Here is a 20,128-nt window from a genome sequence, read left to right as displayed (position 1 = left end):
TTGGGGGGGGTGGGGTTATGGACATTGGGGAGGGTATGTGCTATGGTGAGTGCTGTGAAATGTGTAAACCTGGCGATTCACAGACCTGTACCCCTGGGGATAAAAATGTATGTTTAAAAAAAAATAAAATTTATTGGGACGCCTGGGTGGCTCAGTTGGTTAAGCAGCTGCCTTCGGCTCAGGTCATGATCCCAGCATCCTGGGATCGAGTCCCACATCGGGCTCCTTGCTCCGCAGGGAGCCTACTTCTCCCTCTGACTCTGCCTGCCACTCTGTCTGCCTGTGCTTGCTCTCGTGCTCTCTCTCTCTGACAAACAAATAAATAAAATCTTTAAAAACAAATAAATAAAAAATAAATAAATAAAATAAAATTTATTAAAAAAAAAAAAAGAAATGGGCAGAAGACATGAATAGACATTTATCCAAAGAAACCTTTTAAAGAAGACATTTTGTCCAAAGAAGATATACAAATGGCTAACAGACACATGAAAAGATGCTCAGCTTCACTCATCATCAGGGAAAGAAAAATCAAAACCATGACGAGATACCACCTCATACCTCAGAACGGCTAAAATCAACAACGCAAGAAACAACAGGTGTTGTTGAGGATGCAGAGAAAGGGGAACCCTCTTGCACTCTTGATAGGAATGCAAACTGGTGCAGCCATTCTGGAAAACAGTTTGGAGGTTCCTCAAAAAGTTAAAAATAGAAACTCTACAATCTAGCAATTACACTATTAGGTATTTACCCAAAGGATACAAAAATACAGATTCGAAGTGATATATACACCCTGATGTTTATAGCAGCATTATCAACAATAGCCAAAGTATGGAAAGAGCCCAAATGTCCATCAACTGATGAATGATAAAGAAGATGTGGTGTGTATATACATATATGTGGTGTGTATATACATATACATATATGTATACACACACACGTGTACACACACACACACACACACACACACACAAATGGAATATTACTCAGCCATCAAAAAGAATGAAATCTTGCCATGTGCAACAACATGGTGCAATATGGAGCAAGAGTGTATTCTGCTAATGAAATAAGTCAGTCAGAGAAAGATAAATACCATATGATTTCACTTATACATAGAATTTAAGAAACAAAACCCAAGAACATAAGGGAGGGGAAGGAAAAAAAGAGAGGGAAACAAACCATAAAAGACTCTTAATGATAGAGAACAAACTGAGGGTTGATGGAGGTAGGTGGGTGGGGGATGGGCTAGATGGGGGATGCGTATTAAGGAGGGCACTTGTTATAAGCACTAGGTGTTACATGTAAGTGTTGAACCACCGAATTCCATTCTTAAAACCAATATTGCATTGTGTATTAACTAACTAGAATTTAAATAAAGATTTGGGTGAAAGGGGGTGCCTGGGTGGTTCAGTGAAGTATCTGCTTTTGGCTCAAGTCATGATCCCAGGGTCCTGGGATCAAGCCCTGCATTGGACACCCTGCTCAGCAGGGAGTCTGCTTCTCCCTCCACCCCTCCTCCACTTATACACATTCTCTTTTTCTGAAATAAATAAAATCTTTGGGGGAAAAAATGAAGTACTGATATATGCTACAACATAAATGAATTTGAAAACATGCTCAGTAAAAAAAAAAAAAAAGAGTCACACATATTGTATGATTCTATTAATATGAAATGTATAAAGCAAGCAAATGTAGAGAGAAGAAAGTATTATTAGTCACTGCCAAGGGCTAGTGGGGAGGAAAAGGAGGAATTTGGAACAAATGAGGATTAACTGCTAATGAGTATAGAGTTCTTTTTGAGGTGAAGAAAATGTTCTAAAATTGTTTGCTGCAATGGTTGCACAATTGTGAATGTACTAAAACCCACTGAATGGTATACTTTATTTATTTTTTAAGATCTTATTTATTTGTTTGACAGAGAGAGAGAGAGAGACAGCAAGAGAGGGAATACAAGCAGGGGGAGTGGGAGAGAGAAGCAGGCAGGGAGCCCAATGTGGAGCTCGATCCCAGGACCCTGGGATCATGACCTGAGCCAAAGGCAGATGCTTAATGACTGAGCCACCCAGGTGCCCCTGAATGGTATACTTTAAACGAATGAATTATACATATGTGAACTGTATCTCAATAAGGCTGTTTTATACACACACACACACACACACACACACACACATATATGTATATATATTAAAGATCTTAGCAGTGCTGGCATTTGTAAACATATAGTTATTATTTATATCATAATAAAAGTTTATATATGTGTATACATATATAAGTGTCTCTGTGTGTGTGTGTGTGTGTATTTCTTTCTACCATATCTTTTCCCTAGCTAATGCATTCAAGAGGTCACCAAAGACATAAGAAATTGTTTTTATAATATCTAGTTGTAGATGACACAGAAAGGCTCTTAGACCACAACCTATTAGTTATTAATAAGATAATATATGTTATATAGTTAATTTTTAACTATAGTTTAGTTTGTATTTAATGCAGTCATAATGTTAACCCTGAGAACAGAAGCCAACATGGCCTAGAAGTTACAAAATCCTCAAAAATTTTGTTTAAGAATTCTGGGAAGAAGTATGTGACACAGCAGCTAAAATTTTAAATCTCTGCTAATTGCCTTATAAAATCTGGGCAATCAGATAGCAAAATCCAAACCCCATGCACAAAATCCCCAAATACCAGAAGGTGTGGATGAACTAATAGTTATGAGATCTATGTGGGTTTTATCATCTGTGTGGGAAGAAGTAGAGCACAGTAACAGGGCATTTGCTGGTCCACAGAACAAAATAACTCCAAAATAACCAACAGGGACTTTCTATATTACAACACAACAGGAAAAACTGAGAAAAGTATGTAAAAAAGAGTGAGTTTTGCTCACTACCGTAGCATGTGAGTGACCGGGTCCACAATAAACTCTTAAGGGGATAGAAACTCCAGGCACTATAAACACTCAAAATTAGTCAGTCAAAACTCCCATCCAGAACAAAGCCACATGAACAGGACCCAAACTGAACAGGACAGTGGTAGAAGAAATAAACTCCAGATTAAGTGAGGAAGGAGAAAAGAGAGAGAACTTATATAGCAAGGTGACATATTTTCAAACATTACCCAAAAACTGGAGAAGGATCTCTGTGTATTTAGAAAGGCTAATTAACTTCACATAAAAATGAGTATAAAAAATTAGTAAAAGAAAATGGTAGAACTGATATCTGATATAAAGTTATTGTGAGAAAAAGAGTGAATGGGAATAAAATAAATCTCTGAAGACAATGAATACATACCACAAAGACTTACATACTGCAAACAAAACAGGTAAACGTTATAAGTAACTACTTCAAAACAAGTTGAAAAGACTTTAAAAAATTATACATAATATGAAAGTATACCATAAATCCGAACTGGAAAAACCCCCAGAATTATTCATTTAGAGCTTAGATGATAAAACTCAAGAAACAATAAGAAATAAAAACAAATTCAAAAAAGAAGACTAAACTAGATAAAATAAGGAATTAATAAACTACAGATAATTTTGTGTAAGCAAAAGAGAATATCAAAAGGAAGAAAAATGTTTAATGAAAAAGACAAAAAAAATGAGAAAAAAATGGCAAATACTGAAAATAGACTACCCAACATACAAATAACAGGAGTCCTAAAAAAGAAAAATAAGGGAATAAAACCAATAAGACAATAATTGGAGAAAACTTTTCTGATAAAAACATCTAAAATCATATAATGAAGTGGCAAATCACATACCTAAGAATACTGACATAAAATAACCAACACCAAAATATATTCCAGTAAAATTAACCAAGCATCTAGGCAAAAAGACAAAACAACTTATAAGTGAAAGAAAATTAGATTGTCATCAAACTCTGCTTATAAGTAGTATTTGCAGAAAACAATGGAATAACATATTTAGATACCCAAACAAAGAAAATTTCAGCCAAGTATTTTGTATGCACCAATTAACTTCAAGCACTAAGCCCCAAATGAAGAGTTTTCAACATTCCAGAACTTAGGAGCATAGTTCCCACAAGCCCTTCCTAGAAATCTATTAGAGAAAAAGCTTTAAGAATCCAAAATAATTAAAAATACACTGATATACGAACTGATGGTGAGAACTAAATGTATAGTGACCTACAGAATAAGACTAAATGACAATTAAAAGAAAGAGCATATAGTATGTAATAATAATATGCTCTGACCCTGTAAACAGATTTAAATATTTTTAAAATGATGAGCTTCCTCTGGCTTGTCTTTTATTTGAAAAAACAAATTATTGGTCTTCTCTTCCCTTTCCTTCTCTACCTTTGGCAGCTGATGTTTGAATGAAGGAAGCTTATTGGAACCAAAAGGGGAGTTATAGCCAACAACAGGGCTGAGAATGGCATTACAAATATGGAAACGGAGAAGGCTAGAATGAACTCTGGTGGAGGTTTGTGAGTGTTGCACAGATATCAACATTGATAAAGATTAAATTACTATAAATGTGTGTATGTCCATAAACAAACACATGTAACACACAGAAATACATACACATACAAATACAAACATACATTCACATGTACATATATTTCTTAGCTCCAATGACTGAGACGGCCCAAAGGCAATGACAACCCTGTAGCAAGAAGCCTACCTACTGTGTATATCTTAGTTTCCAAGTACCATTGATCACTGAAAAGAATAAGAGCTTCTTGGAGAAATAGCTGATTCCCAGGACAATAAAATAGTGAACCTGAAAATCTTTTTGTGCCAGAAAGGAAGGAAGCTCAAAGAGTGATGAAGATAAGTCAAAAAGACAAAGGAGGGGTGCCTGAGTGGCTCAGTTGGTTAAGCACCTGCCTTCAGCTCGGGTCATGATCCCGGAGTCCCGGGATCGAGCCCCACGTTGGGCTTCCTGCTCTGCTTCTCCCTCTCCCAGCTGCTCCCCCTGTTTGTACTCTCTCTCTCTCTCTGTGTGTGTGTGTCAAATAAATAAATAAAATCTTAAAAAAAAAAAAAAAAAAGACAAAGGAGTCAGCTGGAAGGGACTCCTGACTAAATCTGAGGCAATATGAGCAACAAAATTAAAAGTGATAGCAATAGGGGTACCTGGGTGGCTCAGCTGGTTGAGTGTCTAACTCTTGGTTTTGGCTCAGGTCATGATTTCATGGGTCATGAGACTGAGACCCACATCGGCTCCATGGTCTGTGGTGAGTCTACTTGAGATCTCTCCCTCTCCCTCTCCCTCAACCCCTCCTTCCACTCACCTACATGCTCACACTCTCTCAAATAAATAAATCTTTTTTTTTAAATGCTAGTAATAGATTAAATAGGAATCCATGAATCCAAACTAATAAAGTTGAATGCAACTAATAAATAGTAGAAGGAATGACAGAATTAGAAAACCACCATTTGACAACCATTAGAAATTTATTCAGTAAAGAATTATAGATGAACTCTAAAAGGAGTTGGGTAAAGTTTGTTGGGGAACAGGACATTTATACAGTTTCAAGTATTTCCCCATAAAATATTTATTAATTACAAAGGGGAAACTAAGTTTAGAATGGAGAAACCTGACAACGAGCAACTCAAACAAACAAGTGATCAAAATAAGCATCAATCAATGAAGACCATATCACTCCTGATATTCTATACTAAGAAAACAACATCACTTTTTATGTATTCCTGCCAAAAACTCGTATGAAGAAATGTCAAACCCAAATTGAGGGAAATTTTACAAAATAACTGGCCTGTACCCACCAAAGGTCAAGGGAGAAAAGGGAAAATATGCTATCTGGAGAATAAAACATGTCAAATAAATGCAGTGTGTCTTTTTTGCTATCAAAGACATAATTGGGAAGATGGACAGAATTTGAATGAGGTACATGCATTAGCTTGATTAATTTAACAGTTATACTGTGGTTATGTAAGAGTGTTCCTGTCTTAGGAAATATACACTGAATTATTGAGGGCTAACAGGACATCTTGTCTATAACTTACTTTTAACTGGTTCAGGAAAAAATAATAGTAAGAACAAATTGTGCATGTATGTGTAGGACAGGGGAGACAGCAAGAAAGGACAGAGGAAGGGCATGATAAAGCAAATATAGTAAAATTTTATCAAACAGAAAAAGCCTGAGTTAGATACACAAGGGAAGTCTATACTATTCTTGTGACTTTTATAGAAATTTTAAATTATTTCAAATAAAAAAAAACTTGAAATGGGGAGGGCAAATGGGGAGAGTATATGCCAAAATGTTAACTTTTCAATAAATGCATTAGGGGAGTGGTATTAGTTGCATGGATTCCTGTTTAATCTATTGCTTTGCTTTGGGGATTTTGACAGAATCTGCTTTTAATTTAAAAAAACTATTATGTAAGTATATGATGTGGCAGAAAGCAAAAAAATAATCATCACATATTCTATCATTCACTATGGCCTTGAGAACCAGCATTACTACTGTGGAAGGAAGGAAACAGAAATATAAACTAGGAAAAAAAAAGAAATATAAACTAGAGAAATTTAACACCCCAAAGTGCTTAATATGAATGAGAAGTAAAAGTACAAACTCATAAACTATTTTAGATTCAGAAGAAAAAAGTTATTTCCTAGTCTGTACACTAAAAAAGCACAGAAATAATGAACAATCTAGTAGCTACAGCATCCTTACTGCCAGACTGTGAAGTTGAAACACCATTTTCTATGAAAAGAAACTTACTGTAGATATGACTGATCCCAGATCTATCACAGAATATGTACAAGAGGACCCTGAAACATTCTGTTACACCAAACAGGTGGTTAACTATTTAAGATTATTGGGACTCTGTGTGTACTCAGGAGCTAAATGTAAAGGGGCTCCATACTGGCCAAAGACCCAAAAAATAATAACAGTTGACCCTGAACAACCCAGCAGTTAGGGGCACCAATCCACGTGCAGTTAAAAATACCCATATAACTTTTGGCTCAGTAAAAGCCTAATTACTAATAGCCTACTACTGACTGGAAGGAAGCTTAACAATGACATAAATACTTGATTAACACATATATTGTATATCATATGCATTATATACTATATTCTTACAGTAAAATAAGCTAGAGAAAAAAATGTTACTAAAAAAATTGTAAGGAAAACGCACTTATAGAACTGTACTGTATTTAGCAAAAAAAAAAAAAAAAAATCTCATTAGTGGATCCACACAGTTCAAACCCATGTTGTTCCAGGGTCAACTCTACTAATTAGTTGCTTTTGTAGAAAAACAGGGAACAAACTCCTTTTCTTCAAAACTGATAAAAGCAATCAAGCACTTGTCTTTCCTGTATGAACCGTACTACTATGTAACCCTAAGACAGGAAAGGGGAACTATCTCTTTATAGAAGTAGTTCAGCTAATAAATGAAGAATTTTTTAAAAACTTGTGGAGCCAGATATGAAAATGGTTTTGTGTGTTATTTACAGGTAGACACAAAATCCCTGTGCATGTGAGTTAGAAGTTATCTGTGCATTCCCTTTCATTCTTAGCACAAAAATACTCCTCCAGTGTTTGTTTTGGTCATCTTCCAGGTTAATAGCTAGATGCTGAATATTGCTGAAGCAGGATCACTGTTGTTTTATATTTTCAACATTTTTATGATAGTGAAAATTTGTCTACAATTTCATGCATAGGGGCTCTGCTTAACAATGGCTACATGTGTACATGTACTCACACCAAATACTCTTTGACTCCAAAGAGTGAAAATTTGGACAAGTTCCATTACCTCTGGGTCTCAATATCCAGTTTTGTCATCTTAAAAATGGAATCAACAAGGCTTTCTTTATTAACAATTTCTGGAACCAATCCCTGAGAAGGTAATATGATTCAGTTCAAATACTGCCAGAATTTAGAACACATTGGATTTTTCTGTATTAGCTACCACGAGATCTCATTTGCAAATAATGTGCAGTATTACAAACATTAATAGGGCAAATATAGTACTTATAAACCAGACTACATTTACTTTTGGTTTTTAAAATTACACAATATCATTTTATGCCTTCACTTTCCACACCTATTGCTTTGCTTTGGGGATTTTGACAGAATCTGTCAAAATCCCCAAATCAGAATTAAATTTAAATTTAATTTAAAAATACTCCATATTGGGGCACCTGGGTGGCTCTGCCTTTGGCTCAGGTCACGATCCCAGTGGCCTGGGATCAAGCCCTCCCTTGGGCTCCCTGCTCTGTGGGAAGCCTGCTTCTCTCTCCTCCCACTTCCCCTGCCTAATCTCCTCTTTTGATGTCTCTTTCTCTCTGTCAAATAAATAAATAAAATCTTAAAAAAAAAAAAAAGAATAGTCCATATTAAGGACTAGTGAAAAAGTAAATACAATATTAAAAATGTTTATGTGAATCATCCAAAAGTGAAGAACCAAGATCTGTCTTTATTTCTTAAGTTTCTATTGCACACCTGTTATATAGAATGTCCCCTATTAGCTAAACTAAAATAGGATGCATAATTTGAAAAACAAACGGATGTTTTCCTCCTCTTCACAAACCAGAAACAGCTTTTATTTGTGCAATTACAAAAGTAATGTTTCTCAGCTCATTAAAAAAGACACAACAAAGTAAAAATCACTTATAAATCCCACACAAGAAAATCACTCACCATTTTGGTATATTTGACTTTAGTTAGTTAACTGTCGAGTTTTTAATGTATGTTTAAACAAAATTAGAATAATCTATATGTGTTGATAGCTTACCTTTATTTAATTCATAAAACATCATGCATTTAAGTTTTTATCAAAATATCGGTCCACATCACTATTTATTTATTTATTATTCAGGACTACTGCAATAGGGGAGTAATCAGGCTTAACTTCAAATTCAGCAAAGACAGCTGGGGATTTATGGCCAATGAGCAGGGTGAGGGAATCAGTGGATGGAAAATTATTGAGGCACATTATTATTTTTAATAGGTGCATAGTATCTGAATGCAATGTAATTTATTTAACAATTCTCACTGATGAACACTTATACTCTTTCCAAATTTTGTGACAATTTTTACATATACATTTGCATACTTACCTGATTACTGAAAAGCTTCATTTGTGAGTATATTAGCATGTTAAGCCACATAGCTATAAGATTTTCATTTAATTATTTAGCAAATCATCTTTATTGAAGGGAATAAAGTTATATAAACAGGTGTCATTCCAGAAAATACAGGCTTATATATGCCAAAGCAAATACTGTCAGATACCAGGGGAGTAAAAAGGATAATTAAGATTAAAATGGTTTGTGATGGCATGACTTTTTAATCTAGGGGAAGTACGGCTATATGCACGAGGAATGAATGCAGCAAAAGAGGGAGAATCACATGTTAACTAAGCATGGAATGAGTAGTTGAATCTAAATGGAGAGCAATCCTAACTTAAAGCAATTATTTTGTGCTCAAACAGGTAACTAAAAATGACAGAAAATAGATGTTATCCTGTTGACCCAAAGGCAGTACCCAAATACTTTTGGCTTAGTAATAATGCATGACATTCTTACAGCACTTAATACAATACCCTTATAATAGTCCTGCAAAAATTACAGATGAGATAACTAAGTTTCAAGAAAGGAAAGGAGAATCACAGGAATTAAGTCATTATTATGTCTAGCAGATACGTCATACTTCATTTCTGTAGAATGTAAGCTCTAGAAGGACAAGAACTTTGTCTTACTGTTCACTGACTCCCTAACCACAGAGAAGTGTGGATTCAGTAAATGTGTGTTGAATAAAGGCATCCCCATTTTAGAGATGAGAAAATTGAAGCTCCAAAAAATAGTTACATATGCAAGGTCACACAACTATTTAAATTAAGGTTCAAAACCAAATTCAGTATTCTTTCTTTAACTATAATGTCTGAAACAGGCTATTAGCTGAAATTTGGAGATCATTTTATAACACTTAACTCAATGTTATCGAAGTAATTGTTTTGAATGTATAATTTGTACTCATCACTAAATTTTAATTAAGCCAGAAATAGAAAGTAAATGGAATTGCCTTAAAAGGACTAGGTTAGCTAATACTCCAGATGTGTAATGACAGTTTGAAAAGCTTTAATTTACTATTTGAAGTGAGGCAAAAGAGGGATAGAACTCTGAATTTTTTATTAGGTTTAAATTTTAAAATAATGTAGTAAAAAAAAGGAAAATTCTATACATATATCTCCCATATGAGGGAAAAAAATAGAGGACTATTTTAAGTGCTATTGTGCAGACGGATGCTGCAAATTACACATGAGTTATCCATTCATTAAAGAAGACACAGGATGGCCTTTTTTGAAGTTGTAGACCACAATTTAGTTCAAGTTACTAAGAAATTCTTGAAAACAATCAAAATGCTTTTCTTCAAAAAAAAAACAAAAACAAAAACCCAACAATGAAAATATCTATACTAATTGGCCCCAATTAGTATGAAACAGTAAAGTTAATACTAAGTAAATAGCAATGCAAAGCATTAAAACAGTGAGATTGTATCCCTCTGTGAAAGTCCAAAACATATCAATAATTCAATAAATATACAGTTTAAGAAACTAAAACGTAGTTTACTTTTCTGCTTGCTGACATTATTTTTCCAGAATATATAGTAGCTAGTCATACATATCAATCCTTTTGAACATAAACCAAACTCCTAGTATGAAAATATTTGAATATTTGTAAAATTCAGTTCTCTTAGAAGTCCACTGAAATAAATGATCCATAAAATAATATCCTCAACAAAAAACATAGAAAGCAATAATGTCCTAGATCCATTTTAAGACCAAGCTTTTCCTCAAGGAAAACTCTTGCCAACTTTTTAAAGTGTTTTATCAATCCAACTGCTCACCTGGCAAAAATAAAATGTAAAGAGGATAAAAATTCTGGAGTTTGGTTAGAATTTACTCTCACATTTTCCCATTCACCGTTTAAGAATAATGAAAGTCAATAAGCAATGTCTCCTTTTGCCTATCTTAGTAGGAAAATACGTCCAGAGGAACCTTCAGTCAAAACCCTGAGTTATAAGAATTTGGTAGTAATCTAGAAGAATAGGGGAGTTTCAGATAGGAGAATAGGAGAAATTTAGGGATAAAATTTTAAAATTTCATTTTAACCAATAGCTTCAATTTCTTTCTACACTAAATATTTTCTCAGGACTTAAACAAATGTTCTAGATCTTTCCCTCCCCTAAATCCTTAAATTATTCCATTAAACATCTTCTGAGAACATTCTGTGTAAAACACACTTTGCTAAGCATTTGAGCATAACTTTATTTCAGCTAATGCTCACCTCAGCCCTGTGATAAAATCTTCATTTCACACATAACATTTCACCCCTTATAACTCACACAAAAAATGACTTAGAGATGTTAAGTAACTTGTCCTTGGTTATAAAACTGTTAGAGGCAAAGTCTGCATCTGAACTAAGATTTTCTGACCACACCACAACTGTACCCTATCACTTTACTTGGTAATCACAGAACTGCCTTTGCAAGACATTATACTATTAATTTTCACTGTTATTTTTCTTAAATTTTTTTCTATGTTCATGTCTTTAAGAGCAACAACTGTATTGTGCTTTGATATCTTACAGTACCCTTTAGCAGACTGATTCAAATTGTTTATATGACAGGGATGCCTGGCTGGTTCAGTCCATAGAGCACAGGACTCTTGATCTCAGGGTTGTGAGTTCAAGCTATGTTGGGCATAGAGCTTAGTTAAGAAAAAAAAACACTGAGGGGCGCCTGGATGGCTCAGTGGGTTAAAGCCTCTGCCTTTGGCTCAGGTCATGATCCCGGGGTCCTAGGATCGAGCCCCGCATCGGGCTCTCTGCTCTTAGGGAAGCCTGCTTCCACCTCTCTCTGTCTGCCTGCCTCTCTGCCTACTTGTGATCTCTGCCTATTAAATAAATAAATAAAATCTTTAAAAGAAAAAAAAAAGAAAAGAAAAAAGAAAAAAAAACACTGAAAGAAAATTTCTCAATGAATCATTAAGCAAACAACAAAAACAACAAATTGTTTATATAAAAATAACAAGCCACAAGTTTAAAGCTTCTCAGAGCCTCACATTTGTTAAATAGCAATGATACCCCCAAAATTGAGTGCTTACTGTTAAACGCATTCCATGTATTAAGTCCTTTCACTCTTAAAATAGCCCCATGATATCGTTACATTACTGCCCCATTTTGCAGATGAAAGAACCAAAGGCTACAGAGGTTATGCCCAAGATTAAGGTTACAGCTAGAAAGTGAGAAGATAGGATTCAAAAGCCAAAGTATTCCATCTGTTAAAACTGTCCCTCTAATACTAAATAATGGTTAAAATGAAATCATGTATTCATATAGTATGCAAATTTAAACTCTACACAATGGTTTCTCGAATATAACACCAAAAGCACAGGCTTAAAAGTAAAAACAGACAAATGAAACTACATGAAGCTTAACAACTTCTGTACATCAAGGACACAACCAGCAGAATGAAAGACTTCCTACAGAATGGGTGAAAAAATGTGCAAATCATGTATCTGATAAGGGCTTTATATTTAAAATATATAAAGGACTCCTACAACTTAACCACAAAACAAATAATCCAATTAAAAATGGGAAAGGGTGCCTGGGTGGCTCAGTCCGTTAAACATCTAAAAAACTTTTGGTGAGGATGTGAAAAAACTAACTCTTGTGCACACTGTTGGTGGGAATGTAAAATGGTGCAACTGGTATGGAAAACAGTACAGTAGTTCCTCAAATATTTAAAAATAGAACTGCAAATATGATCCAGCAATCCCATTTCTGGGTATGTATCTCAAAGAACTGAAAGGAGAAGAAACTTGCAATGTGATACTTGCACACCCACGTTCACAGCAGCATTGTTCACAATAGCCACAATATAAAAACAACCTTAATGTCTACTGGCAGATGAATGAAAATGTTGGGGGGGGGTGTGAGTGCGTGTAAAATGAAATATTATATAGCCTTAAAAAAGAAAATCATATCACATGCTACAACATGTACTTAGTGGACATTATGCTAAGTGAAATAAACCAGTCAAAAAAGACAAACACTGTATGATTTCACATACAGAACATATTTAAAGTAGTAGAATTTCAAAAATAAAGAACAGTGTTGCCAAGGCTGGCAGGCAGGGAAAACGGGGAGTTGTTTTGTTGGTATAGAATTTCAGCTCTAGAAGATGAAAAATTCCAGAGATCTATTACACAACAGTATAAAAATGGTTAATACTATTGAAACAAATGCTTAAAAATGATTTAGTAAATTTTGTTACATATTTGTGCCACATTTTTAAAAAGTATTAACTCCTTTCTTTCCTTTCACTTCCTTTTCCTGTCCTCTCTGGTACAGTATTCAACAGCAGTGTAATAAAAATGATAGAGAAAGCAAAGAATACAAGGGGTTCAACAATATAAAAAAATTGAGAAAACAATAAAACAGCCTCACGTTATTAACTTATCATTAATTTTCTTAACCTAGAAATACCTTGAACCTCCAGTGAAACAGTATTCTATTGGCAAGACAATAGAGCATGATGGTTAAAGGCTCTTTGGAGCTGGAAAGCTCAAGTACTACTCTGACTTTGGTACTAATTACTCTGCGATCTTCGGTAAAATATTTTTATTCATTCACTCACTCATTCATTTATTCATTCATTCATCAAAAAATGTTTACACATGGGTAAACCTGGTTAAACAGAGGACTGTTCTGAGGAGTAAATGAAATATTTTATACAAAACACTAGGCACGAGGCCCAGCACTTAAAGTGCTCAGTAAATGTTGGCTATTGTTATTACTTTAAAGCCTACAGAGCAGGACCTGAACAGGGCGAATAAGTCAGTCCAGTATGGTATTCCTTAGTGATTTGCCTGATTTATCAATAATTATGGTGTTATCAAATAGTATCAGTCAGATACTATTTAGGAAATCATTGCTGACTATCATTCTTGCCAAATTTGTGCTCCTCTCTTCTAAAAAAAAACAACCAAAAACCAAAACAAACAAAAAAGCTCTACCAGGGAAAAGCAATGTCATTTCAGGTATTCGAAATGTTCGCTCTGGGAATAGGGTTCTAGCCCAGAGGTGGTGGAACGGAGACCTGTACATGAGCCACCAGAGTTCCCCATTCCTCTCACTTCCTTAGGGGCCTAGGCCTTATTTGAGGATTAAGATGCGGTGGGAGGGGGCCACACAACCGAACAGCCATTTATAAAGCCCCGCTCAGGTAAGACGGGGTCAGAGGAATCTCCTGGCAGAATGACAGCTAGACCTTTACAAAACGGACCCGAGCACCGGCAACACTCGTCTGTCAGCTGAGAGCCGGCATCTGGAAGGCAAGCTAGTGCAGAGGGAATCTCGGGCAGCCCACCCCAGGCCCAGCCCGGGGCAGTTGGGGCCGGGGCGGGGGTGTGTCGGGATGTTCCTCCCCGGGCCCTGGCAGGCCGGGGTTACCGTCGGTTCCCGGAGGGGCGATGGTGGGGGCGGGGGCGGGCTACGCGGCGGTCTGGGGACCCGGCAGGTAGGGAAGGGACACTGAGGGCCTCACCGCGGGCCGAGGGCAGTGGATAGAGCTTCTCCGCCTTTTGCAGGAAGCGCTGGGCCTTCTCACGGTTGCCGGCGTTGAGGGCCTCCCGGGCGATCTCCACACATTTCTCCGCCTCATCCCGGTTCCCCTCCATGGCTCGCGCTTTCTTCCGTTTCCTCCGGTAGCGCTGCTACGGAGGGGGTGGGGTTGGGGAAACCGACGCCCGGCCGCGACGGAGGCCAGCCGACCCGGGGTGGGGGCGTGCGGTGGCGAGAGGGGAGGAGAGCAGGGCACCGTGGCGGCGGCGGCGGCCCGGGCGGACTGGCGGGCTCACAGCTCCGCCTCCTCACGGCGGCCTCCCCGCCCCCCGCGGGCCCCTACGGCGCGAGCCTCATCCCTCCGGGCCCCTGGACCGAGCTCCCCGGGCCTGGGAGTCGGAGCCGACTTCGCTGTCAGGGCGCGGCGCCGACACGCTCGGAGCCAACCAACGCCGGAGACGGGGGGGGGGGGGGGGGAGTAGGCGGGCGATACCAGCCCGGCTGCCCGCCGGGGGATTCCGTCGAGGTGGGGACAGGGCCTCCAGCCTTCGCAGCGCCGTGCCCCCTGACCTCCCAGCGCGGTCAGCGCAGGCCGGAGCCCGCCTTCCGGGCGGCCGGAGCAACGGATGGGGGCTGGGGACGCTCGTTTACGGGAAAAATCCCAGGGATCAAAGGGCCGCCTCTAGGCCCCCTCAGCCTTGGGAGGTTTCGGTCAGGTGAGTACCGCGCTGTCAGTCAGTCCCAAGGAAGTGCTTCCGGCACAGGTGTTCAGAAGCTCATTAGAGCGCCGTTTGACCCTAACCACAGTATCGTTTTATACCCTAACTACGGTATTGTTTTATTTCCGCTACACACCATTGTCCTGACTCATATTCCATTAAATTGCTTCTCGGTACATCCACAAGATATGAACACTTTATTTGCAGTTTGCAAATTATTCCGGTGAAAAGCCCTAATCCAAATCCTTTATGACCAAAACAAGAAGGCACCACCTTTTCTTAATGTATTACCATCACAGAAAATGACTTGTTGGATTTTTCCTTTCCCCCATTTTCATGGCATTTCCTCGTGATCTTTGTCATGTTGGGTCTCCTTGGTGGGGCGAAAAGGAACACTTATTGCTTGATAATGTCATCCAAATTTAACAGATTAGGACAGGAACTTCACAAAGCAAGTGTCAAAATGATCCACTCAGCCCAACCAAAAAATACTCATTTTTTCACCATGTTCAATCAAGCTATTGTCAGCATGCAAATATGTAACTCAGGACTTGCAAATATACTGACACTCTTCTGGAAAATGGGAAGAGCATGAAGCCCCCCCCCCCCCAAGATGTTAACTGAAAAATTTAGTTCAAGTAGACTTCAAAACACTGTAGCACACGAAAAACTATTATCTCCAAAGTCTAAACTTACAGTTCCCTCTGTGGAGGTAGCTATAATGCCCTCTTCCTCCCCAAATCCACCACAGCAGTAGCCTACCAGTGTGATGCTATCACACAGAGCAGACACTGCCAACAAACTGAAATGGCCAAGCTTAGCCTAAGAAACAGCAACTTGCCCCATTGCAGCTCCTGCCAACGTTTTAAAATTTTTAATAGCTCATTACATAACATTAAAAAAAGTTACATTGGGTCTGCTGACTTGGTTGTACCAAGTTCAATTTCAAGAGAATAAATAGGCTTATGTTAACTGCTGTATAAGATCCCTACTCCAAAGAAAGGAATTCCCATTACAATCAAGCAAATTTAAAACACAAAGAGTTTGGGATATGACCTTTATTGAGCTTATCCACTGGAGTGGAAATAATGTCTGTACAAAACCAAATGTTTGTTACTATAACTTCTGCATCACAATTAAAATCCAAACAGTTTTTTAAAAACAGTCAACTCAATCAAAACCCACTACTTCAGAATCAATAGCTTCTTTGAAGCCACAGTAACACTTAAATATGGTTAAGACTCGAATGCAGAAATTTGGTTGGTTGGAAAGCTAATTAAACTTCCAACTTGCTCAAATAGAATTACAAAAAGGCAAAATTGTGTTTTTCACAGAGATACAGTCCACTGGAATCACCAACACTGGACAGCTGTTAAGAGTATTTAGAGTCCTGAGATAATAAGGAATCCAGGCATCCTTTAAACAGTCTTCTGTTGTCCTTTCTTCCCAATCAGAGACTTGTGGATGTGTGGAATGACACCTAGGAGAGAACAGGGATTAATACTACTTTTTAATATATATAATAAACATCACATAAAACATAAAACTAAGTTTAATGTTCAACTTGGAAAAGGTCTTTAAATGCAAAGCTCAAGTATGTAAATACTAAGTTACATACACAAATCAAACTTCATAATGCAACTACACTTAAGATCCGTGAAAACAGGTCTTGTTCTGTACAAAAAAATAACGAGCTACGAAATTTTTTCTACGAAGGAATAAAATTTTAGTATTTACATACCACCACCAGCAATTGTAGCCTTGATGAGAGAGTCCAATTCTTCATCTCCACGAATAGCAAGTTGCAAGTGACGAGGGGTAATACGCTTTACCTTCAAGTCTTTTGATGCATTTCCTGCCAATTCAAGTACCTACAAGGCAGATTCTAATCAATCTCCTTCCAACTTTCCTTAAAGCGGAAGCCCAGGGAGTAGAATCAAATCTTCATGAAGGTAAATCTACCAAATGATGTCTTCCCCTACTACCTGAATGGCAACACATGCAAAAGGGGGCACGCAATTTTATTTCCAAGAGCAGCAAACTCAACCAAGCTCAATAGGATTCCTTAATGAACACCAGCCCCCTCTAGCGTTCTCAGAAGCTTCTAGCCGCGTTTAGGGCCTGGGAGTTTTTCTTGCATCACTTTCCTCCTTCCCTCTCGCCGCCTCCCCCAACCCCCCCAAAACCTTTTCCAGATTATAGGCGTACACCCATTTACCTCTGCGGTGAGATACTCCAGGATGGCTGCGCTGTACACAGCGGCAGTCGCGCCCACACGTCCATGACTGGTCGTCCTAGATTTCAGGTGTCGATGAATACGGCCCACCGGGAACTTAATTTTAAGCACACAAACATAAATGCACAAAGATGTTAGAGTCAAAGATGGTAATATTACACGCGCGCCAAACCAAGGGGCATATACGCTGGTGCAGCAAGGCGCCCCAGCATCGACACACGTGATCGCCCCCCCCTCCGATATTTATCGTATCGGCAAACCAAGTCGCGACACCGCATCACCCACGCAAGGACGAAACGCCCATCTAGAGCGATTATAAACACGAAAAGCGGTGGAAAGAAAAACGCCACAATTCCCAGACTGCACGAACCACCACTGACCTGCAAGCCGGCTCTCTGTGAGCGGGAAACCGCCTTTGTCTTGGCCTTTCCGGAGTCCTTCCCAGCCTTACCGCCAGCCTGCGGCGCGCACACGCCCGCGAGCGAAGGAGGAATGGGGAATATAGGATTACCAGAGAGGCGCGCCCCTCCCCCACCGCGGCTCGGCCCAGGCGCGAGCGCGGCCCCGTGCCCAGCCGGGGTCTCCGGCCAGCCGCGCGCCGCAAGGGCGACCCCGCCCGCCCGCCCGCCCCCCGCAGCGCGCCCGCCGCGGCCGCGCGCCTCCGTCCGCCCGCCGGCCCCCAGCGGCGCTGCGCGCGCCACCCAACCGTCGCCGCCCGCCGCGAGATCGGAGGCTGCTCCGCTCGCCGCCGACAAAACACCTCCCCCCGCTCTTCCAAATCCTGTCTCCGCGCGTTCCCAACCGTCGCCACTTCACCCCCATCTCCCGTGTGTAACGGGTTTTTCTCCCATCGGCAAAAACCCGCGAAGTCTTCGAGCGCCTCCGCGAAGTTTACCATTTCGAATTCTGCTGAAGCTCAAACAAGCAAGGCAGAGAAAGGACTAGTCAGCCAGCCAGCGAGATCCCACCGCCTACTCCTTCGTCGCACCGCGATTCAAACTGCGCTGTCTCCCGCCTTCCCCGCTCCCTTTATACTGCTGAATGTTCCCTCATCCGGGAACTCGGATTGCTCATCCCACCAATGGCTGCCACCCGCCCTCGGGACGCGTCCTTGAGGCCTCAGCCAATGAACAAGCGAAGAATAGGGCAGGGGGGCGGGCACTCCGCAGCTCCAGCCGCTATTGGGGCTTGGGGAAGGAGGTGGGGGGAGGGCGGAGGGATGGGAACTGAGGAGAAGAAGGGCACGGCGGCGGGAGGGAAGAAACAGAGCGAGCTACGCTGCGGGAGCGAGGAGACCCGCCGGCTGTGGTCACGTGTTTGGGAGGAGGAGCTGAGAGGCTGGCTAGGGGAGGGGCACGCTGTGGCGCCCGCGGTCTCCCAGTCTGATCCGGGGGCTGCGTGTTGTGGCCTCGGATCTAGCTCGCCCTCCTTCCCCTAACCCCACCGCTCTATCACTCCGACCAGAGTGCTTCGAAGGCCGAGACCCGCTCGCTGGCCCACAGCATTTTTTTTTTTTTTTTTTGCTGGGACCCGGGGCACCTTCTTCCCCGCCGCCCTCTCCATCCCCAGAGTCTCCTCTGGTCTGACAGGTGGCGCGTTCGCGTCGAGTGAGAATGGTTCACTCCTCGGTGAACCACAGGCTTAACAGAGATTTCGCGTCTTCCCCGTAGGCAAATCCCCAGCCGCCGAATGATCGCGACCCGCTGCTCCCACGTCATCTTTAGCTGTATCTCCCACATTTTCTTTCCTCGCCACTTTTGACGCCACTAGAGAGGTCCACGGGAACAAACGGTGGAGCAAAGTCACCTCTCTGGTCACAAAAGACCTTTTGCTCTACGCGTGGAGGGCTCCGGGTGAGGTTGTATTCCCTAATCGAATAATAAACCGTATTTTTCTGGAGACTACATATCAATGGGTTGTACTTACAGCCTGGTATCTAAAGTTGATTTAGTGAAACCTGAAAGCCATTATGTGTCAACTTTTCTATACAAGACATTTTGCTACATGACAAATGTTCGATAAATGTCAGTGGGGTAACTCCTAACATGATTCACAGACAGTTACAGATGGTCCATGTAATCAATTGCAAATGGTGGGCTTAAAAAATAGTCCTGTACACAGAGTACTGTTATAATGCCAGCTACATAGCCTTCCAACTAATAGATTAATAACACCTGTGTGCATCTCCAGATGTTTGTGGTGATGTAAATCTTTCATAATTATAGTTATTACACTTTAACAGTGTTTCCGACATGAAGTAATTTTGAAATATGTATTAAGTACATTAAAGTTTCAGTTTGAAAGATTTTATCAAATTAGAGGAATTCTCCATTTCTGGAAGATACATTCTAGAGAAGAGATCCCCAATAATTTTAATACTAAGGTTTATTATCGCTCCCCCCACCCCCCGGAACTGAGGAATTGTTCATGATGTCATCAATAGAAGAATCAATCAGTTCCCCCACCGAACTGATACAATGACAGTAAAAGCTGTGGGGCCTGATGTAATAGTTAACCTAGGCTCCACTGGGCCTTTCTGATAAACAACTCACAAGCCAACATTAATACCTTTTCCAGTTTAGAGACTATGTTCTCTTTGTTACGAGGTCCAACTAAAGGAAT

General features: G+C 39.9%; 2 protein-coding genes across 7 annotated transcripts in view; both read right to left on the bottom strand.

Moving 5' to 3' along the window:
* DNAJB14 (DnaJ heat shock protein family (Hsp40) member B14) overlaps positions 1 to 14,975 on the bottom strand; it is a 52,773-nt gene extending 37,798 nt beyond the window's left edge. The window contains exons 1-3 of one of the 6 annotated variants that reach the window (XM_032860952.1): positions 14,535 to 14,970; positions 7,738 to 7,820; positions 3,754 to 3,815 (exon numbers count right to left, since the gene is read on the bottom strand). In XM_032860952.1, coding sequence (XP_032716843.1) covers positions 3,754 to 3,815; positions 7,738 to 7,820; positions 14,535 to 14,651 — 262 coding nt within the window. In that variant the 5' untranslated portion in view covers positions 14,652 to 14,970. Of the gene's footprint in view, positions 1 to 3,753; positions 3,816 to 7,686; positions 7,706 to 7,737; positions 7,821 to 14,534 lie in introns of those variants that run through there. The other 5 variants (XM_032860944.1, XM_032860997.1, XM_032860963.1 and 2 more) reach the window with 5 other exon arrangements.
* Positions 14,976 to 16,313: 1,338 nt separating this feature from the next.
* LOC116869645 (histone H2A.Z) lies at positions 16,314 to 18,575 on the bottom strand. Its single transcript, XM_032860930.1, has 5 exons — positions 18,402 to 18,575; positions 17,887 to 17,964; positions 17,489 to 17,602; positions 17,012 to 17,141; positions 16,314 to 16,750 (listed from the first exon to the last, which is right to left on the bottom strand). Exons 1-5 carry the CDS (start codon positions 18,402 to 18,404, stop codon positions 16,689 to 16,691), a joined length of 387 nt encoding a protein of 128 aa, XP_032716821.1. The 5' UTR covers positions 18,405 to 18,575; the 3' UTR covers positions 16,314 to 16,688.
* Positions 18,576 to 20,128: the final 1,553 nt, after the last annotated feature.

This window comes from Lontra canadensis, unplaced genomic scaffold (genome assembly GCF_010015895.1).
Source record: "Lontra canadensis isolate GAN:19392208 unplaced genomic scaffold, GSC_riverotter_1.0 scaffold1, whole genome shotgun sequence".
NCBI classification, from domain to species: Eukaryota; Metazoa; Chordata; class Mammalia; order Carnivora; family Mustelidae; genus Lontra; species Lontra canadensis.
This window is presented reverse-complemented; position numbering and strand designations above follow the sequence as displayed.

What these genes read in the sequence shown, in the direction of transcription:
- LOC116869645 (XM_032860930.1), bottom strand. An exon ending in TGGAGTATCTCACCGCAGAG is followed by an intron (nt 17,142 to 17,488) that starts GTAAATGGGTGT and finishes TCTGCCTTGTAG; the next exon opens with GTACTTGAATTGGCAGGAAA. An exon ending in GGCTACAATTGCTGGTGGTG is followed by an intron (nt 16,751 to 17,011) that starts GTATGTAAATAC and finishes GTTCTCTCCTAG; the next exon opens with GTGTCATTCCACACATCCAC.